The 21,141-nt window shown below is 41.5% G+C and overlaps 1 protein-coding gene across 1 annotated transcript in view; it reads left to right on the top strand.

The window, feature by feature from the left end:
- DPP4 (dipeptidyl peptidase 4) overlaps positions 1–21,141 on the top strand; it is a 90,971-nt gene that overhangs the window by 19,033 nt on the left and 50,797 nt on the right. The window contains exons 3-5 of the mRNA XM_053596760.1: positions 16,187–16,285; positions 16,687–16,778; positions 18,008–18,088. Coding sequence (XP_053452735.1) covers positions 16,187–16,285; positions 16,687–16,778; positions 18,008–18,088 — 272 coding nt within the window. The remainder of the gene's footprint in view (positions 1–16,186; positions 16,286–16,686; positions 16,779–18,007; positions 18,089–21,141) is intronic.

Here is a 21,141-nt window from a genome sequence, read left to right as displayed (position 1 = left end):
GGCGAATTCTATCCTCCTCTCCTCAGATCCATTCCATGGCTTCCCATCTCTCAAAGGGAAAACCATATACTCTCAAAATGGCCGACAAGGCCTTGAGAGCAGAGTCGCCACCTGAGCTCCTTCCTCTCCTCCTCTCCCTGCCTGGTCACTCACCTGCCTCAGAGGCTTTGTCTGGCTTGTCTGCCTGTAGTACTTTGCATCCCTCCCCTCCGCCAGCTCCCTGCCCAAATGCCACCTCACCAGCAGGGTTTCCTGACCATCCTACTGAAAACAGCAACACCCCCAAACCTGACCTTTCTCTCCCCTTCCTTGCTGTATTAAATATTTTCTCTGTGGCACTCACTACCACCTAACATGTGATGACATTACTTATTGTCTGTTCATATGCCTTCTCCAATTAGAATGTAAGCTTCATGAGGGCAGGAGTTTTCCATGTTTTTTTTTCGTGTGTGTGTGTATGTGGTTATATCTCTTATGCCTAGAATATTGAATAACACAGTGGTCGCTAAACAAATTTCTGGTGAATTAAAGAAATTATCTTGATGAAAGTGCGTCAAACAGTCTGTGAAGCTAGTGTATGATGCCCCATGATCATATCAATGTACATAGCTATGATTCAATAAAAAAAAAAGAAATTATCTTAGAGCTCAAGCAAGAAAAATATTTCTGATGAACTATTTTTAATAGAGCTACAATTCTCATTAAAATGCTTATGTTCATAAACACAGGGTCAAATCCAGTAGTAGATCATATATACCTACTATTCATAGTGTACAGTACTGTTTTTGATAAAAACATAATATAAACACAATACATTCCTCCTCTCAGTTTATTTATTGTCTAATTAAGAAAAGACCAATCAGATTAAGTACCTAAATGGTATAAAATGACTTGATTAATTTGCAAAATATATGGTACAGGAAATTAGCATTTAAATAAGAAGAGGAGGGAGAAAAGAGTACAGGGTAGATCAAGAGGCTTGACAAGGGGTAGTGAGAAAAGGAAAGTCACATATGCAGCCTACCTGTTGGAGAAGTTTGTCCAGGTAGCTTGAGGAGACAGCGGGATGTGGTATCTCTTTAAGGAAGGTGCACCCTCTGAATGCTTGGTGACAGTGCAGAAGTAAGCTCTGAAAAAGACACTGAAGATATTTGAGGTGGAAAAGATGACATGAGAACAAAATCCCTTGGGAATCAAGGAGATAGAGCTCCGAGGTGAAGGCTGAGGGAGAGCTGTCAGGAAGGAAGCCCCTCTCTCTGCATTCTAAGGAAAGCGAGGCAGGAGAGACAGATGCCCAGAAATGATGAGCATGTTAGAAAAGGAGCCCGTTAGGGTAGATTTTGCTTTGAAGAATTTTCAAAGGTTTTTGTTGGACAATTTCAAACTTTTTTCAAAATGTACACTGCAGGGCCTGAGTTATTTACCGTTGCAGAAAGTTTAAAATCCAGGAAACCATTTTTTTGAGACAGAGTTTTAATTTGTCACCCTCGGTAGAGTGCTGAGCCGTCATAGCTCACAGCAACCTCAAACTCTTGGGCTCAAGTGATTCTCTTGCCTCAGCCTCCCAAGTAGCTGGGACTACAGGTGCCTACCACACCACCCGACTATTTTTAGAGATGAGGTCTTGCTCTGGCTCAGGCAATCCATTCACCTCAGCCTCCCAAGTGCTAGGATTACAGGCATGAACCACCACACCTGGCCAGGAAAGATTTTTTAAAAAGGAAGAAAAGAAACCTGGATTAAAATAGACATAGTTACTTTTTTTATGAGGTTAGGGGAAAGATGATGGAAGTTCTTGGATATACTATGCAAAAGAGAACAAGGATGACATTACTTCCTCTCCAACAAGCCAGAGAGTTGCCACCCTAAATACAGTCCAGACAGAAAAATTGTAGAGTTCTTAGAGAGAACTTGTACCCTTTTGATTTTGGAGGACTAGAAAAACTTGGTTCAACTGACCCAAGTCCAAATAATACTACTGACTTGCCTACTTAAATTGTTGGCAAACATTGAATTCAAGCACTTTCAGAAGTCCTATATCATACCTACTAACTCATAAAAGCTGCCAGCACAGCATTTACTACATACAGTCCACTGCCCCAAACATTTGGAGAGGCTAAAAACAGTGGCTGTAACCACAAGCTTTGGAGTCACACTATCTGGTTCATGGGACTTTGTTCCAGGGCCTCAGTCTCCTTATCTGTAAAATGGGGATGAAGATAAGAGGAATAAATTACTTAATAAATGAGTTTAATGGACATAGTGGGAGGCTGAGGTAGGACGATTGCCTGAGGTCAGATGTTCAGAGCAAGACCCTGGCCCTGTCTTTACAAAGAATACAAAAATTAGCTGAGCATAGTCATGCATACCTATATATAGTCCCAGCTCCTTAGGAGGCTGAGGCAGGAGGATCATGTGAGCCCAGGAGTTTGAGGCTACAGTGAGCTATGTATGATAACATCACTGCACTCTAGCTGGGGCAATAGAGTGAGACTTGATCTCCCCCCCACCCCCCTGCGCCCCCAAAAAAGTATTTAATGCCCAAAACAGCCTGGCACCCTGGAAGAACTCTACAAGAATTTATAATCATTATTCTTTATATATTTTTACCTTTTTTTCCCTTTCACCAGTGCCAGAAGCAGGCAATATAATATAATATTTACCCTATACTTTTCAATGTTTTGCCTGGCAAATCGAAAGGGAAACTTCTGTGGCAGTTTTCCCCTCCAGGGATTGTTTTTCCTGATATCATGGATGACAAATGCTTGTCACAAATAGTAGTCTTGTTGAGTAGACTTATACATTTTTCTGGAAAGTTCTCCAATGAGTCTTTATTATAGCTTTCAGTTCCCTAAATGCTGATGTTCTGTAATCAGTTTTCTTTTTTCTAATACAAGCTGATCTTTCTTACCTTGTACTATACTACCTTCCACTGATATCTCACTAGAACTACTTTAAATATTTGTCCAGAGAAACTAGCCTTTTGCTAAAATAGTTGCATGTTTCCTGGGGCTGTGGGTCAGTTAGCTATAACGTTAAGCATGTTCCACCTTCCAACTGTTTCTCATCACCTCAGATTACATTGGATTACATCATGTTGGGTTATAGTCAGTTTAGTGGGGCATAGAAGCTCTATAAATGTCAGTTTAGGCCATTATTGGACCAGTTTTGTTTATTTTCAGAAGCCTCTTATCAAGGGGAGAAAGAAGGACTAAAATCAACAACAAAAAAAAAAGGCAATTTCACTTCAAAAGGGAACCAAGCAGTCCTGTGCTTGTTCAATGCTGGCTTCCTGAGTGTGCCGCCTCCTGCCTGCTGTGATGGCAGAGAGAACCGGGAAGTGGAAACTGGGGTGAGCTCAGGCAGCCCCTCCAGCCTTGCGTTTCTTTACCAGTGTCTCAAGAAGATCCCCATTTTGACTGACTATAGAGACGTGAATATTCTGTCCACTTTCATTTTTCTGCTGTGTTTATTGGAGTCTTATGCTGATATTGTGTCAAAGCTACATTTCAACATTTGTCTTTCAAAACCAATCTTGGGAGCAGGATTTTTGTTTTCCTTTTTTTTTTTTTTTTATGTTGCTCACAATTTTGAGAAATGGCTAGGTGGGGTTATCAAACTATAGGCAGGGCTGGCCACTTGCTTTGTAAATAAAGTTGTATGGGAACGCAGGTGTGCCCAGTCATTAGTATACTGGCTGTGGCTGCTCTCAGGCAGCACCGGCAGACTTAAGTTGTTGCAGCAGAGATGAGAGACCATCGGCTCATGGTGACTAAACTATTTACCCTCTGGCCATTTAAGGAAAACTTTGCTGACCCCAAGTCGAGAAGTTGTATTTTTACAAGACTTTATTTACAGCTGAGTGAAAGTTAGGATGCAGCGATCAAAATGTGGGGTGTCCCAAAAGTTGTCTTTGAAGTCACCATACATTTGAAAAATGGGAAATTGAGACTAAATGTTCCTTTAATTACAAAATGCTCATTATAAAATTTTACAAAGAGGTGGCCAACCCATAGAAAATATATATATATATATTTTTTTTTTGTAGAGACAGAGTCTCACTTTATGGCCCTTGGTAGAGTGCCGTGGCCTCACACAGCTCACAGCAACCTCCAACTCCTGGGCTTAAGCGATTCTCTTGCCTCAGCCTCCCAAGCAGCTGGGACTACAGGGGCCCGCCACAACGCCCGGCTATTTTTTGGCTGCAGTTTGGCTGGGGCCGGGTTTGAACCCATCACCCTTGGTATATGGGGCCGGCGCCCTACCGACTGAGCCACAGGCGCCACCCCCATAGAAAATATTTTACAAATATTTTGTAAATAAAGGAACATTTAGCTACAATTTCCCATTTTTCGTTTTCTTTTTTTTTTTTTTGAGACAGAGCCTCAAGCTGTCGCCCTGAGTAGAGTACAGTGGCATCACAGCTCACAGCAACCTCCAGCTCCTGGGCTTAAGTGATTCTCCTGCCTCCGCCTCCCAAGTAGCTGGGACTACAGGTACCTGCCACAATGCCTGGCTGTTTTTTGGTTGCCGTTATTGGCAGGCCCAGGCTGGATTTAAACCCGCCAGCTCAGGTGTATGTGGCTGGCATCTTAGCCCAATTTCCCATTTTTCAGCATGTATGGTGACTTAAGGGGCAACTTTGGGGACACCCAGTAGATATCACACCAGATATTTCAGCAAAGGGGTTTAATATGAAAATTGGTTATCAAATAAAAGAGCAAAAGAGGAATTGTGAGGTATCTCAAAGATAGTAATTACAAGAAGGAACCACCTCTAGGGCTTGGCAACAAAGAAAAAAAGAGGATTACTGAAGATATGGGCTCAAAACTCTAAGATGTGTTGTGTGCCTTCTCTTCTGTTACAGTCCAAAGTTTCTTTTCTGTTTTTCCCTGTAGGCAGAGCCTAATAGGAATCCTGCAGATGAAGTGGTCTTGGAAATACAGCTGTAGATCTCATTTCCAGCATTACTGAGAAAAGAAGGGCATATTTAGAGCTGAAAGACAATAGGTAAATGGCTGGTATATGCTTAGAGAAGTGAACTAAGCTAATGGTGGCCAAAGGCAGGCGGGAACCCCAGGCTCCTGTCTCAGTTCTGTGAGGACCTGTCTGGCTAAGGTCATTGCTCTTCCTATACTGCAGCCAGTTGGAGTTCAAATAACAATGTTTAGAGCTATTTTGTTTCTTACTTTTGTATAGTCTGGTTTTTATCTTTTCATACAACAGCTATTATTGAATGCCTACTGTGTGCCAGGCACACAGTTCCGGGCTGTAATGATACAATAGTAAACAAAATCAGTGCCCTCATGGAGCTTGTCTAATCAAGGGGGTGCAGACAATAAATAAGATAAATAAGAAAAATATATAGTATGTTAGATGGTGTCATTGCTAAGGAAAAAAAAATGTATAGTATGTTAGATGGTGTCACTGCTAAGGAAAAAAAAAAAGCTGGAAAGGGCAGGAAAGAAGGGCTGCAGTACTAGTCTGGGGAAGAAATGAGACATTTAAACATAGACCTAAAGGAGGTAAGGGAGCAAACCTCAGGCATGTTAGGAGAAGAACATTCCAGATAGAAGGTAAAGGGCCACCGCAGAGTCCCCGAGGCAGTAGCAAGCCTGGTGTGTCTGAAGAACTGCTGGGGGCCAGTGTGGATGGAGTAGAAGGGGAAGAGAGGAGGAGGAGGAAGTGAGGTTAGAAGCCAGGACAGACTATCCCATGAAGGTGCTTCCTTTTGTCCAAACTCTTGCTATTCTGGGAAATGTGCTTTGCACTGTTTGGTTGGCCTTTCACTGTGGGCATTTGAAATCCCAGTGGTTATATCCCTAATACATTTGGTCATCTGACACTGATGCTAAGGTAGGTGGTGAGAGTGGGCAGTGCCAACATTCTACAGCCTCCAGCTCAAGGACAACACCTTTATCATATGTCCCAGGATGTTTTTCCCGTGGCAAAAGTAAATCTGCCGATAGTGATCATAACCTAATGCCTCTTAGGTATAGTAATCAGACAAACACCCCTCTCGCACAGTCTAATTCCACAAAGTCCAGGGTTTCCCTTCATCCTGGAAAGTGCTGGTGCCCACTGAGGGATGCTACGGATGGTGTTAGGCATGTCAAAGGGAGAAAGTGATATTCATTAGCCCTTGGCAAATGATTAGACTGCACTCATCCTAGATGTTTTATTAATGTAACACTCTCATGATGTCTTAAAGGATCACTTTTGATTATGAATATAGTGAAACTTAATTGGCTACTATTTTATTGCAGTTAAATCCTTAATCTTACTGCTCAGGGAAAGATAATTTTTCTTCATCTTTGTAAAACACATATAAGTGTGACATATATCCTCAGGACTTCTTAAATTCTAAGTTCTTAACTAAGTATATTACATGTATTATCTCATTTAATCATTGTAAATCCCTATGGGCTAAATACTAGTCTCATTTTATGGATTAAAAAATTGAGGCTTTAAAAAAATTGTCTTTGTTTGTGCTGCTTTAACAAAATATCACAGGTAATGTATAAACAACAGAAATTTAATTTCTCATGTTCCAGTATCAAGGTACCAGCATACAGTGGTGAGGCCCCTCTTACTGTAGCCTCATGTGGCAGAAAAGTGGAAAGGAAAGGCCTAAATTAGCTGTCTCCACCCCTCTAATAAGGTACCAATCCAAAATGAGCACAGTGGTGTGTGCTTGTGTCCCAGGACTCAAGAAGTTGAGCAGGAGGATTGCCTGAGCACAGGAATTCAAACTTAAGGTTATAGTGAGCTGTGATTATGCTGTACCACTGTTCTTCAGTCTGGACAACAAAGCAAGACCCTATCAGAAAGAAAGGAAGAAAGAACGAAGGAAGGAAGGAATAAAGGAAGGAGGTGGGGAGGGAGGGAAGGAAGGAAGAAAGGAAAGAAGATAAGGCACTTATTCACTCAAGAGCAAGGAGCTCTTAGGACTTAATCACTCCCTCAAAAGGCCCCACCTCTTAATATCACTCCAACAATGATTAAGTTTTTACGTTTTTTTTTTTTCTTTGAGAGAGTCTCACTTTGTCACTCCTGGTAGAGTGCCATGACATCATAGTTCATAGCAACCTCAGGCTCCTGGGCTCAAGCAATTCTCTTGCCTCAGCCTCCAGAGCAGCTTTAGAGGCAGGGTCTCAATATAGCTCAAGCAATTCTCTTGCCTCAGCCTCCAGAGCAGCTTTAGAGGCTGGTCTCAAACAGGTGAGCTCAGGCCATCTGCCCACCTTGGCCTCCCAGAGTGCTAGGATTACAAGTGTGAGCCAGTGCACCCAGCCAATGACTAAATTTTAAACTCTGAATTTTGGGGGACATTCAGACCATAGCATTCCACCCCTGGTCCCCCAAATTCACGTTCTGCTCATATGTAAAACACATTCATTTCATCCTAACAGCCTCAAAAGTCTTAAGTTGTAGCATCAACTTTAAGTCTAAAGTTCAGAGTCTCATCTAAATCAGATATGGGTGAGACTCAAGGTACAATTCATCCTGAGACCAGCTGTGAACCTATGAAATAAAACAAGTTATGTGCTTCCACAGTACTGTGGTGAAACAGACATAGGCTAGACATTCCCATTCCAAAAGGGAGAAACAGCATGAAGAAAGTGTTAGGTGGTTCCAATTTAAGTACAAATTCTAGCAAGGCAAACATGAAATCTTGAGGCTTGAGAATAATCTTTGACTTCATGCCCCACCTCCAGTCACACTGGGATGGGGGCTGTGTTCCTAAGGTCCCAGAGGCCTCTTCCTCTTCATGGCTTTGCCAGGAACAGCCCATAGTACAGTTCTCATGGGTTTGAGTCTAGTGTCTATGGCTCTCCCAGGCTGAAACTGCACACAGATGGCTCTACAGTTCTGAGGTCTCAGGGGTGACCTTGCCCCCACAGTTCCACTAAACATTGCTCTAGTGGGAGCCTTGGCAGTAGCCCCACCCCTGTGGCAGTCCTCTGCCTGGGCCACAAGGCTCTCTGAGGCATCCTTTGAAGTCTAGGCGGAGGTCACCATGACTCTTCAGCCATGCACCCTATGATCCTGCAGAGTTAGCACCATGTGGGTGCTGCATAGATATTTTTCTTCTATACCTTTTGGAGGGGCAGGTGGGCCAGGCTGAGCACATATGGGGCAGTCCAGGAGTGCTGAGCCAGAATGTAGGGAGCAAAGACTCAAGGTCATGCAGGATGGTGAATTGCTGAGGTCCCATGGATGCCCAGGGCCCTTCTTTTGATGTAGTTCTGTCCCCTAGGCTTTGGCACTTTGGGTCTGTTCTGGGAGAAGTAATAACACCATAACCTCTGATATGTGTCCAGCGTCATTCTTCCTTTGTCTTGATGAATAACTAGTATCTGGGTTCCTTCCGTCCATAATGAGCTCCTTATCAAACAGTTGCATGGCCACACCCTTGGCATTCTCTCTGAACCCACCTTTTCACTCTGCACAACTTGTCAGGCTCAGGCCAGGCTGAGACTTTTCTAAATCTTTAAGTTCTACTTTCCTTTTAATTACAAATTTCATCTTTAATTCATTTCTCTTTTCTCACATTTTACTACGGGTAATCAGGAGACTTCATGCAGCATCCTGAATACTTGACTTAGAAATCTCTTCCGCCAAACATCCTAGTTCATTGCTCTTAAGTTCTGCCTTCCACAGATAAATGGACACAATTGAGCCAACTTCATTGCCACTTTGTAACAAGGATGGCCTTTTCCTCCATTTTTCAATAATATATTCTTTATTTCTAGCTAAGAAGTCATCAGAACGGCATTTACTGCCTATATTTCTACCAACATTCTGATGATGATCACTTAAGGATTTCTAAGAAGACTGAGGCTGTCTCTACAGCTTTCCTCTTCTAAGCCCTCACCAGACTCATGTTTAACAGTCCATTTATGGCAGTCTATGCTTTCTCTAGCATGCACTTCAAAATTGTTCCAGCCCCTACTTAATACCTCATTCCAAAGCCACTTCCACAGTTTTAGGTATCTGTTGCAGCAACATTCAATTTCTCTGGTATTGATTTTTTTTTTTTTTTTTGATACAGAGTCTCACTTTGTTGCCCTTGGTAGAGTGCTATGGCATCACAGCTCACAGCAATCTCAAACTCTTGGGCTCCAGTGATTCCCTTGCCTCAACCTCCCAAGTAGCTGGGACTACAGGTGCCCCTACAATGCCTGGCTATTTTTAGACGCGAATCTCTCTGGCTCAGGCTGCTCTCGAACCTGTGAGGTCAGACAATCCACTCACCTCGGCCTCCCAGAGTGCTGGGATTACAGGTGTGAGCCACTGTGCCTGGCCTTTTTGATATCAATTTTTGTCTTAGTCCATCCATAGTGCTATAATAGAATACCTGCGATTGGGTAATTAGTAAAGAAGAGAACTTTATTTCCTGCAGTTCCAGAGGCTGAGAAGTGCACGATCAAGGTGCAGGTAGGTCAGCATCTGGTGAAGGTCTGTTCCCTGTGTAGCATCCTCTTTGTTTCTGTCCTCACCTGGTAGAAGGTAGAAAGGAAAAAAATGCCTAGGTCAGTTCTCTGCATCTCTTTTATAAGACACTAATCACTTCCCCTGAAGGCCCCTGTGAATTTGATACCACTGTGGTGGTATTAAATTTCAACATGAATTTTGGAGGGGACACTATTGCTCAAACTATAGGAAAGGTTCATTAATTGTCCCAAGGCCTCAAGTCTGGATTTACATTCAGACTCTCTGATTGCAAAGACATCAGCTACTCAACTCCGTAGTGGGTATCTGTCGAATCAATAGATGTAGGTGGCAGCCAGCCTGTGCCACTGGATAATAAAGACAGCTACAGGATTTGAGAAGACTTTCAGTCAATTTCTTCTTCTGCCTTCTTTATTTTTCTTCTTCTGTCCCTATGTCAAGGCTGCTATTTTGCTAGAGGAAATTTTGAAGTAACACTCATTTTATTTCTTTATATTCATCATAGATATAAGCATCAATATGGAATGTTAACTGATTACCATATGGAACACAGGAACTCTATAACCAGATATCTCTTTTGCCTGTTTTTAACAACTTTATGCATTTATGAGCTGTAAAGAGCACATTTCTTTTTAGATTTATTTCATTAGCCATTTATTTACCAAAACAGTTTATCTTTGTGAAGTGGAAATATTATATTTTAGAGTTTAATATAGACAAAAAATATTTATTATGAGTAGATATAGAAGTATTGAAAATATCCTATAATCATATAGTAACAATTAATCAAAGCAAGAATATCCCATGAACAACACTTTCTTATTTGGGTCTTATCATTCTGGGATTACATTTATTCGGAAATGATTTTGATCCTAGAATTCATTAAGATGCCATAAGACTCTAATAAAAATTAATTTAGTGGAGACAGGACCTTACTGTGTTGTTCAGGCTGGTATTGAACTCTTGGCCTCAAACAATCCCAAAGTTTGGAGAGTTCAGAACTGAGTTGCCACTCCTAGCCTGATAATAATTTATTATAATGTTGATCTATTTTAAATGCTGCTATTTTACCTTTCTTACCTGATAAAAATGATTATTTTCATATGCTCCAACCTAATAGTTGCTCTAGCCAAAGAGCTAAAGTGTAAAGTTGCTAACCTTTTCTTTTTTTAATTAAATAAGAGATAAATCTGAGAGTCTCTGTGTGAGCTGATGGGTAACATATGATTAACTGCTTCACTTGGCTGCGCAATGCTCCGAACTGATAAGTCAAATGAACGGCGTGTCCCAGGCCACACCAGGAAAATCACAAAAGCAGCCAAAGACTTTCATCTGTTGCTGTGGCAGTGCCCTGTCAGTGAGCAAGTCGACAAGGAAAAAGAAACGTGAGCCTGTCCTATAAGGGTTTGACAAAATAGATTGTAACTTGGCAGCAAATTATGAGTTTGCTAAAGGTCAAAACCTGGACTTGGCACTCATGCCTTGCAGAACTCGCTTATCTAGATGTTTCAAAACTGTCTTCCAATGTGCCCGCTTATCAAATGGCAAGACAAAAAAAACAAGGAACATTTGTTGCTCCGCTTGCTCCCATGTAGCTGTGCGGCTCTGGGACTGGGTAGCTGACATATGGGAACTGGGCTGCAGGGTTATTGTAAAGCAGCTGAGTGAGCCCAACACAAGCCGGCGTAGGCATGGGCCTTGCAGAGATGTCCCGGGCTGGGGCAGGAGTGGGGCGTCAGTGTTGTTATCTAGATCAGCAGATGGAACCAATTCACAAGGGCCCTCGTGAGCAGAGGAGAGCCAGAAAGTGGTAGAGATGGTGGGTTTCGAAAAGCTAGGGGCTGATGAGAGAATGAACCCAGCAAGGTGTGAGGAGGGCAGGAGAGGGAAGTGATCAGGAAAGACTTCAGTATGAGCATGAATAGCAGCACGCTAAGCAGCAGGTGATGTCAAGGGACTTTTTCCTCAATTATTTTAATATTCCAACATAAGCATGTTGCCCTGAAAAACCTGAGTAAAAAGTGAGATAGCATTTAAATGAGATAATACTATATGTGACCTATATGAGATAATACTATATGTGATCTATTATAGTTATTCAGTTAATTCTTTTTCTAGAAAACCTAGAGTCAAGGACAGACGTTCTATGTTGATACATCTATTTTTTTTTTAAATTTCAATCAATATGAGGGTAGCATGATTAGGTTACATTGTTTCCATTTGTAAGGTAAAGTCCAAGTTTCAGTTGAGTCCTTCACCCAGGTAGTACGCCATGTATCCCTTCATTGTACCTGGTAGGTGGGAACTTATCAAACTACTCCTCCTTTTTTGAATTTAAATGTGTTTTTCTCTCGTGTGGGCCTATACTTGTTGATCTACTAGTTTTAACACAGTATTCATGGAATGCTTGATTTTTCATTCTTGAGATACTTTACTTAGGAGAATGTTCCCCAAATCGATCCAGGTGAATACAAAATATGCAGAGTCTCCACCTTCTTTATGGCTGAATAGTATTGCATAGTATACATCTACTACTGTTTCTTAATTCATTCACTTGGGTAGTTTCCACATCTTTGCCATTGTGAATGAGCTGCTAAAAATGTTCAACTGCAGCTGTCCACATGATGAAGTGATTATTTTTTCTTCTAGGTAGATACCTAGTAATGAGATGGCAGGATCAAATGAAAGATCTACTTTTAGCTCTTTGATGAGTCTCCATACTTCTTTCCAAAAGTGCTGTATTAGTTTGCAAACCCATCAACAGTGTATAAGTGTTCCCTCTCTCTGCACCCAGGCCACTAATTGCAGCTTTGGCACTTTGTGATGTGGGCTATTCTCACTGGGGTTAAGCAATATATCTCAAGGTTGTTTTGATTTGCGCTTCTCTGATGCAAGGGGTAATGAGTATGTTTTCATCTATTTGTCTATCCTCTTGGGAAAAGATTCTGTTCATGTCTCTTACCCCAAAATTAATTCATTTTATTAGCCCTTTGTCAGATGGTGGTACTAAAAAGAAGTACTATTTGAAAAATACTACTGGGAGAATACACCCAGCTAGTAATAGAATATATATATATAATAGATATGTATTATTCATGCAAATACCTTCTCCCATTCTGATCATTGTCTATTCGCTTTGTTGATTACGTTCTTAGCTGTGCAGAAGCTTTTAAATTTGATCAGGTTCCATTTATTTTTGTTGTTGTTGCAATTGCCAATGGTATCTTCTTCATAAATTCTTTCCTGAGGCTGATGTCATAAAGAGTTTTTCCCATACTTTCTTCTCTAGTGTTTATTTATTTATTTTTGAGATAGAGTCTCATGCTGTCACTCTAGGTAGAGTGCCATGGCGTCATAGCTCACAGCAACCTCCAACTCTTGGGCTCAAGCAATCCTCTTGTCTCAGTTTTTCTATTTTTAGTAGAGACGGCGTCGCACTTTTTGCTCACGCTAGTCTCGAACTCCTGAGCTCAAGTTATCCACCTATCTCAGCCTCCCAGAGCCCTAGGATTATAGGCATGAGCCACTGCACCCAGCCTCTTTAGTGTTTTTATAATTTTGTGTTTTAGATTTTAATCTGTGATCCAGCATGAGTTAATTTTTTTATGTGGTGAGAGGTGGGGGTCCAGTTTCTTTTCCCTAGTGGATGCTTTTGTTTACATTATCGAGGGTGATATGAGGCTGGTTTTACCTCTGGGTTCTCAATTCTGTTCCATAGATCTATGTCTCTATTTTATTGTTATATACATCTATGTATGTGGGTCTTTATTTATTTTTTAATCTATGTCTATAGGTCTATGTACACATCTACATCAGCAGACAATATTAGAATTGTGAATGTCTATAACCATCTATACCTCTAATTACACTAGTTTGGGGGGGGGGTGTGTTTTTGGTCCATTTTGGACCAATAGCTCTTGATAGCTGGGTGTATCCTCCTCAGTAGTATTTTTCAAACATTACTTCTTTTTAACTATGTGATATATGACAGAATGATTTGATGGATATAGACAATTGAAAGCATTTTGCGAATGAATAAATATGAGTTTCAAATGATATTTTCAGTAGTACAAAGCTTTACCTCTTTTTTGTAAGTTAATAAGTTAAAGGGCTGATTTTGCCCACTTGCTCTACTTCTACTAACAAACTAGATAATCTTACTAACTTTCAGGAATGAAATGCAGGACTAAATTGATAAAAAAATGCATTTTAAATCTCTTTAACCTATTCAAAAATGGAATTTAAATAAAAAAGTAATTAATAAAAAAGGTAATGAAGTGAAATGTAGCAATTTGATCCCTTGAAATGGAAGGCTTCATAGGCAGATACAAGTCTATTATCAGATAAGATCTGAAGAAATAAAATCTTAAGAACATTTTTTGAGGGGCCAGGTTTAGTGGCTCATGCCTGTAATCCCAGCACTCTGGAAGGCCGAGGCAGATCCCTTGAGCTCATGAGTTTGAGACCAGCCTGAGCAAGAGCAAGACTGTCTCTAAAAAGTAGCCAGGCATTGTGGTGGGCAGCTATTGTCCCAACTACTTGGGAGGCTGAGGAAGAAGATGTTTTGAGCCCAAGAGTTTGCTGTGAGCTATGACACCAGGGCACTCTACTGAGGGCAAGAAAGTAAGACTCTGTCTCAAAATAAATAAATAAATAAATACATAAAAAGGGCAGCGCCTGTAGCTCAGTGGGTAGGTGCCAGCCACATACACCAGAGCAGTGGGTTCGAGCCCAGCCTGAGCTAGCTAAAACAACAATGACAACTACAACAAAAAAATAGCCAGGCCTTGTGGCAGGTGCCTATAGTCCCAGCTACTTGGGAGGCTGAGGCAAGAGAATTGCTTAAGTCCAAGAGTTTGAGGTTGCTGTGAGTTGTGACACTAGGGCACTCTACGGAGGGCAACATAGTGATACTCTGTCTCAAAAAAAAAAAAATTATATATATATATATGTAGAGAGAGAGAGAGAGAACATTTTTTTGAAAAGACATATCCTGCAAAAGAATTACCTTCTCATAGGCTTTGAAAAACTAACAAAACAAGGTGCTACTGGCTTCCCAGTTCCCCAAAGAGTAAGAACTACAGTTATAGAAACGTCAGTTGGTGGTTGATTGCTTGAATGTATGTTTGTGTGTATGGAGAAAAAGTAGAGGATTTGAAAAAACACTTTAAGCTCTTTGTCATCAGTAGACAGGCTTTGAAATTGGGGAAGAAGAATCAATCACATAGCTTTGATTGTGCTTCTAGGGTGTTATCCTATATCAATTGGTACAACCTTAGTGAGTGTGTACGCTTCCTGTGGCATTGAACTATGCTAGGTGCTAAAGGTTGATGCAAAATACCCCAAAAAACAAGCAAACAGAAAACAAGTTCTTGTCCTCAAAGAGTACATGGCTTCATTGAGGACACCACGCAAGTAGGCATGGAAAATCAGTTGTCACAAGTCATTGAATGACAAGAGCCATATAAGTAGTGTGAGGGCAAAAGTCAGGAGGGTCAAACAGAAATCTTCATGAGAGCAGTGGGACTCAGAGGGTGGTGATCGTGACAGCGGCAGCAGCAGGAAAGATGTTGCAGAGAAGTGACTTAGGAGAGGGACGGAGGAGGAAAAGCCCAAGCAGATGTCCTGGCTTCAGGGAGCAGAGGATGGCTCTGGGCAAACTGGTTCTTGGCAGGGACAGACTGGACGTGAGCCAAGGACAGGAGTGTCAGATTGTGGAGGGCTGCTGTGAGTTGTCAGGCTAAGGAGTTTGAATATTCTTATAGGCAATGGGAAAACACTGAAACCTTTTGAGGAAGTGATCACCAGATGAAAGTAGAATTTTAGCAAAATCATTCCAGTAGTTGTGTAGAAGGAAGACTGGAGTGGGAGACCTTGATGGCAGGGCTATCTGGAAAAAAGATTTCCTAGGAAGAATCAATGGGGTCATTAGATGGGTGTGATGGGAAAAGAGAGAGAGACATCAAAAATAATTTTCAGACTTTGAATCTGGGTCACCAGTAGCAGAGTATAAAACCACACAAATTCCACCAAGTTTAAGGACAAGCAATGATAGAAACAAAGATCCGATCCGTATATTGGGTGATCAGCATGCCTTGAAGGTCTCAAAGGAACAAAGAGCTTGAAGTGGACCTCAAAGCCTCAGAAAAGAGTGATTTGGCTCCATGGCCCCATGCCATTCATTATAGCAGCTTCAGGCCTCGTGGCCACAAGTAGCTATTGACCTGCAATGTGCCTGGTCAAATTGAGATATGCTATAAGTGTCAACTACATACCCGATTCCAAAGAGTTAATACCAAAAAAAAAAAACCATGAACGTCTTCCTTAATAACATTTAAATATTGGTTACAAGTTAAAATGATTATATTTTGGATATATTGGTTTAAATAAAATATGCTATTAAAATGAATTTCATCGTAATTTTTTTAAAAATATGACTACAAGAAAATGTACTCATACTATATTTCTATTAGACATTGCTGATCAAGACCTTCACAGTGAAGTTCATGATTATAACACCAAAATAACCCAGTGGAACAGGCACACACACTTAGTGGTTAAATGCATTTTTCTCCATCCGTTCAGTCTGAAATCTTTCAAAATGTGTCTTGCATTTTGTGCCACATTTCTGCATTTTGTGAGCAGGGTATGTTGTAGAGATCCATTTGTTTATTTTATCTGAAACTTACTTTTTCCATCTTACTGAACACTTGGCTCTTTTTCCAACCAGGAGATGATGCTACAACTGACACTCGGAGAACTTACACTCTAACTGATTACTTAAAAAATAATTTTAGACTGAAGGGCTATTCCTTACGGTGGGTTTCAGGTAAGAATTTTTTTTTCTTTTTTTTTTTTTTGCAGAAGGCATATTTTTAAGGTTAAGTTCATCTTAGGTAGGTTGAGTAGTGGGTCACTTTTATGGCTCTTAACAGATATAATTCTTGTTTTTTAAAACTTTTTTTTTCTACTTAAGGGTACAAACGAAGAGAAGACAGAAAGAAAACCAAGTATTTATTTGACACGTACTATCGAAAGTTAAAAGTGAATTGAAATCTTGACAATAGAAAAATAAATGCATGCCAGTGTCAGTCTGATCTTTCATGTATTCTCAACTTAGAAATGTTTATTTGATACTTGTGTGAAGTTAAATCTTAAATTTTATTTCATAATTTTTGTAGATGTTTAATAGCAACTTGCAATATTGATCTGTTTGTTTTCTCTCTTTAGATCATGAATATCTCTACAAACAAGAAAATAATATCTTGCTATTCAATGCTGAATATGGAAACAGCTCCATGTTTTTGGAGAACAGTACATTTGTATGTTTAATCAGATAATTAATTCATGCAATAAATTCTGGGTTATATTTTCCCTGCGCTTCAAGTCATGAGTACTATCGTTTCTCATCCTATTGGACTCTCTCTGCAGCATATGGCCAGTGGATCTTTCCCTCCTTGAAATGCTCCCTACCTTGGCTACTTTTTAGTCTTCTTTGATGATTCCTCCTCCTCTGCTCATATGTTCAAATGTAAGTGTTCCTCTGGGCTCTGTCTCCACTTACTAGTGGAGCACAGAGGGCAGCACACAGTGCACTCTCTTCTCTGGCCCTGATTCTCATATACCACACCTAACCCCAACCCCGCCCCAGAACCAGACTTCAGTTGCCAATAGCCTGAGGGCTCCTGCACCTGGATGGCTTGTGATCATTTCAAAGTCAGAATTGCAAACAAAGTTATTTATCTCCCCTTCACTGTCCCAGCAAACCGAAAGCATCTTATTTCTCTTCCTGAGTTTCCAATCTTGATAAATAGTCACTTAATTCTCCTCCACGTCACATAAGCTAGAAACCTGAATCATCCTTGACATCTCTGTCAACCCCTACATCCACATAATTAGCCTCTCCACAAACCTCGGCATGTCAAGCATCTCACGGATTTCCATTTCCACTGTGCAGGCCAGTGCAAACTTCCCTTAATCTTGAGATAATGAGGCTCTATCCGCATTCTGTAGACCAGCCCTCTGCATTGCCCACGTCCAGGCTCCTGCCACCCCTCTGCTCTTCTGTCTCATTTCAGCCACTCTGTAAAAGATAGATATGACTCTGTCACTCCCACGTGCAAAAATAGGTGGTACTTCCCCATCTTATATTTAAGTTGCAGCTACGTTTTTTTAATTTGGTGTCCTCTCACCTTCCACTGTGTCTGACACCCCCAGGCTATATTCAGATTACACATAAACCCATTCTTTAAGTATGTGTGCCCTGTCCCACACCTGGGGTCTTCCTCATTCCATTCCTTCTATTAAGAAAGTGCTTTCTCTTTTCCTCCCCCTCCCCCTCACAGCCTGGGTTAGGATTAATCCTTCCTTTTCTGGTTTTGCAAGCACAAATCACCACTCACTTTTGGTCATGGTCATTAGTGTAGGTGAATGTGCCATCCCCTAGATGCTCCCAGGGCACAAACCGTGTGTCCAGAACAATGGTGTTAGTGCTCAAGGATGGCAGCCAAACAGAATTATTCAGTTCCTCTTTTTTCTTCTTGATTGACAGGATGAGTTTGGACATTCTATAAATGATTATTCAGTATCTCCCGATGGCCAGTTTATTCTCTTAGAATACAACTATGTGAAGGTAAAAGAAACGTTTTCTTATTGTGACATTTAAACAGTCTTAGAGTATGGTGTTTTAGAATTGATTTCCTGTGTATAGATAGTTAAGATTGACATCTAAGTAACATAATAGGCACTAAAAACTCATCAATTCAGAATCAATTCATAAAAGACTAACAAGTTCAACCAATGTTTTAAAAGAAATTCATTTTCAGTGCTTTCAAATAGTAAAATACTACTGGCTACTATTAGGAAGAGGAGGAGGAAGAGATGGCAGCAGTGGTGGGGGGTGAAGCCTCAGCTCCTGTACTCCCAACAGCCCCGAGGCTCCTAGGCCCCCCGCCATGGTACACACTGAAGGAGCCCCTATCACTGACAGTGAAAGCAAGGAGGTAGGCAGCACTGGAGCAAGTCAAGATGGAGATGCTAGCTCCAGTGAAGGTGAAATGCGGGGTATGGATGAAGATATCACGGTAGAATCAGGTGATGACTCATGGGATCTGATCACGTGTTACTGCTGAAAGCCCTTTGCAGGGCGGCCCATGGTTGAGTGCAGCCTGTGTGGGATGTGGATCCACCTCTCCTGTGCTAAGATTAAGAAGAATTTTATTGCCAGAAATGCAAGGAACTGCGGCCAGAGGCCCGGCGGTTAGGGGGCCCCCCAAATCTGGAGAACCCTGAGGATGCCTTTAAGCTGGAACTTCCAGATGACAACATGACTTGGGAACAGAGCCTCAGGGTTATCCCCTGGAGCTTGGATACTGTCCCCAAGGAAGACTTGTTTGAAAATAAGTCTCAAATTCCTAGCCAATCCTTCCTCCCCACTCTGGACTTGAAATGGCACCCATTGCAGTTGGGGGTGGGAAACCGGGTCTGTAGTATTTGTCTCTTGGCTCTGCCACCCATCACTTTCTGGGCCAGGTTGGAATTGGGATGGGATGGGACAGTTGTCTATAAAACTCTAGTGTAAATATAGCACTCCCCTTCCTCACCTTTTCTTCTATTTCACTCCCCATTTTCTTCTCCACCGGTTGTATTTTTAATTTTGGATTTCCTCTTTGGGGCATGGGAGCTCAAAAGGTGGAGTACTAGAGCTTGGCCAAGCGAGGAAGGAAAGCAGATAGGTGACAATTCTCACTCACCTCTTTTGGCTTTAATAATACTGGCTAGCTGTTTGTACAGACGGCCTGCGTGTTGTAAATAAAGCAGAGTGGGCTCTTTTGTGTTTTTTTTTTTTTTAAACTAGTTAATATTCTACTACAGATACGAATTAGTCAATAAAAACTTATAATGAGCATTTATCATATAATTTACAGGTAAGTTTATATGTCTGACTTGTCCATCCAGGGATATAACCTCTTATTTCATTTGTCTCAGCTTTACATATAGTAAGACCCTCAATAAGTATTTTCTTTAAAAAGAGTTAAATAGCCAGGCATTGTGGCGGGCGCCTGTAGTCCCAGCTGCTTGGGAGGCTGAGGCAGGAGAATCGCGGAAGCCCAAGAGCTGGAGGTTGCTGTGAGTCCTGTAACATCATGGCACTCTACCGAGGTGCATTTTTTTTCTACAAAAAAAAGGAGTTAAATTTGCCAGAAGAGATTCTGGACCACCTCCCAACATATCCAAACCATTTTAAGGAGGGGCGCCTCAGCACGGCCACCAAGCTTCTAAGAGCATTCAGCTTCCCCCAGCTGCCCAGCCCAACCCTGGATTCTCACATTCAGGAAAGGGGAGGGCTAACCTCATATCCTCTTCCTCCTGTTTAGTATGCAAGTGGCCAGGAACTTGAACTGTAACTTTTTAATTATTGGTGGATTTGACAACAGTTGCCAAGTATAGGAAGTTTTGAGACATGTAGGAAAGATTAGATACTTATGGAAATACTCTGTACTGAAAACAAAATATAAAATGAGGGATTCCCACTTTATATCCCCCAGAACAAATAGTACTGAGGCATCTTATCTCACATACCAACTTCGCTGTACTCAGGCCAAGAAAACCATTCTCTGCTCCATTTATCATCCCAGGATGTCAACTATCAACGATAACATTTACCCTAGTTTCACTATGCTGGGCTCCATTTCCTGGACAAAAGACTCCGACTGTATTCTGCTAAACTAGTCGACTATAAGTGAATCAGAATCCTATCACAACTTCATACATCGGTTGCCAGTTAACTGATTATTGTTTGCTTAAATCTATGCTTCTTATTGCTACCTCTAGAATAAATTCACTTGAGGAACTTTTAAAAATTGCCAGTGTCCAGGTCCAATCCCCAGATCAATAAAATGGAAGTCTCTGGGGGCAAAGCCAGCAACCATGGTTCAAACCACAGAGAGCAGTTTTCCATGTTAAAAGCTAATAATATATGGGGGCAAGTTAGACACAGAAAGGTAATCTAGTGCAACTTCCTCTTTTGTCAGGTTCAACAGGGCTATTTGACTTTTTGTTTGTTTGTTTTTTTGAGACAAAGTCTCACTATGTTGCCCTTGGTAGAGTGTCCTGGTGTCACAGCTCATAGCAACCTCCAACTCTCGGGCTTAAGTGATTCTCTTGCCTCAGCCTCCCAAGTATCTGGGACTACAGGTGCCCACCACAACACCCAGCTATTTGTTGCTGTTGTTGTTGTCATTGTTGTTTGGCAGGCCCAGGCCAGGTTCAAACCCTCTAGCCCTGGTATATGTGGCTGGCGGCACTCTAGCTGGCGGCTACAGGCTCTGAGCCTATTCGATGTGTTCTAATGGGTGTATTTCACCGGCAGACAGCCACCATTGGTGATTTGTGTTTGTTGTTTCACCGGAGGTACCAGTGTCTTTAAGTACTTCTGGTGTATTTGCTTTGTCCTCTTTCCCCTGCTATCTATGCTCCAGGGAGTAACCAAAGTGCTCCTTTTAAATCCAAAATTAGATCATGCTACACCTGTTCTTAACTCCTCCAATGATGTCCCATCATACTCAGAATCAAATGCCGACTCTAACCCTGGCATCCACGGGGCCTCTGTGATTGGTGCCCAGTCTGTCCATCTGAGCATAACTCCCAGCCCCCTCATCATGTTTGGCCAGTATTTCTTGGCCC

The sequence above is a fragment of the Nycticebus coucang genome, chromosome 7 (genome assembly GCF_027406575.1).
Source record: "Nycticebus coucang isolate mNycCou1 chromosome 7, mNycCou1.pri, whole genome shotgun sequence".
Taxonomy (NCBI): Eukaryota; Metazoa; Chordata; class Mammalia; order Primates; family Lorisidae; genus Nycticebus; species Nycticebus coucang.
Note: the sequence above shows the minus strand (reverse complement) of the source record. Positions and strands in the feature narration are given on the sequence as shown.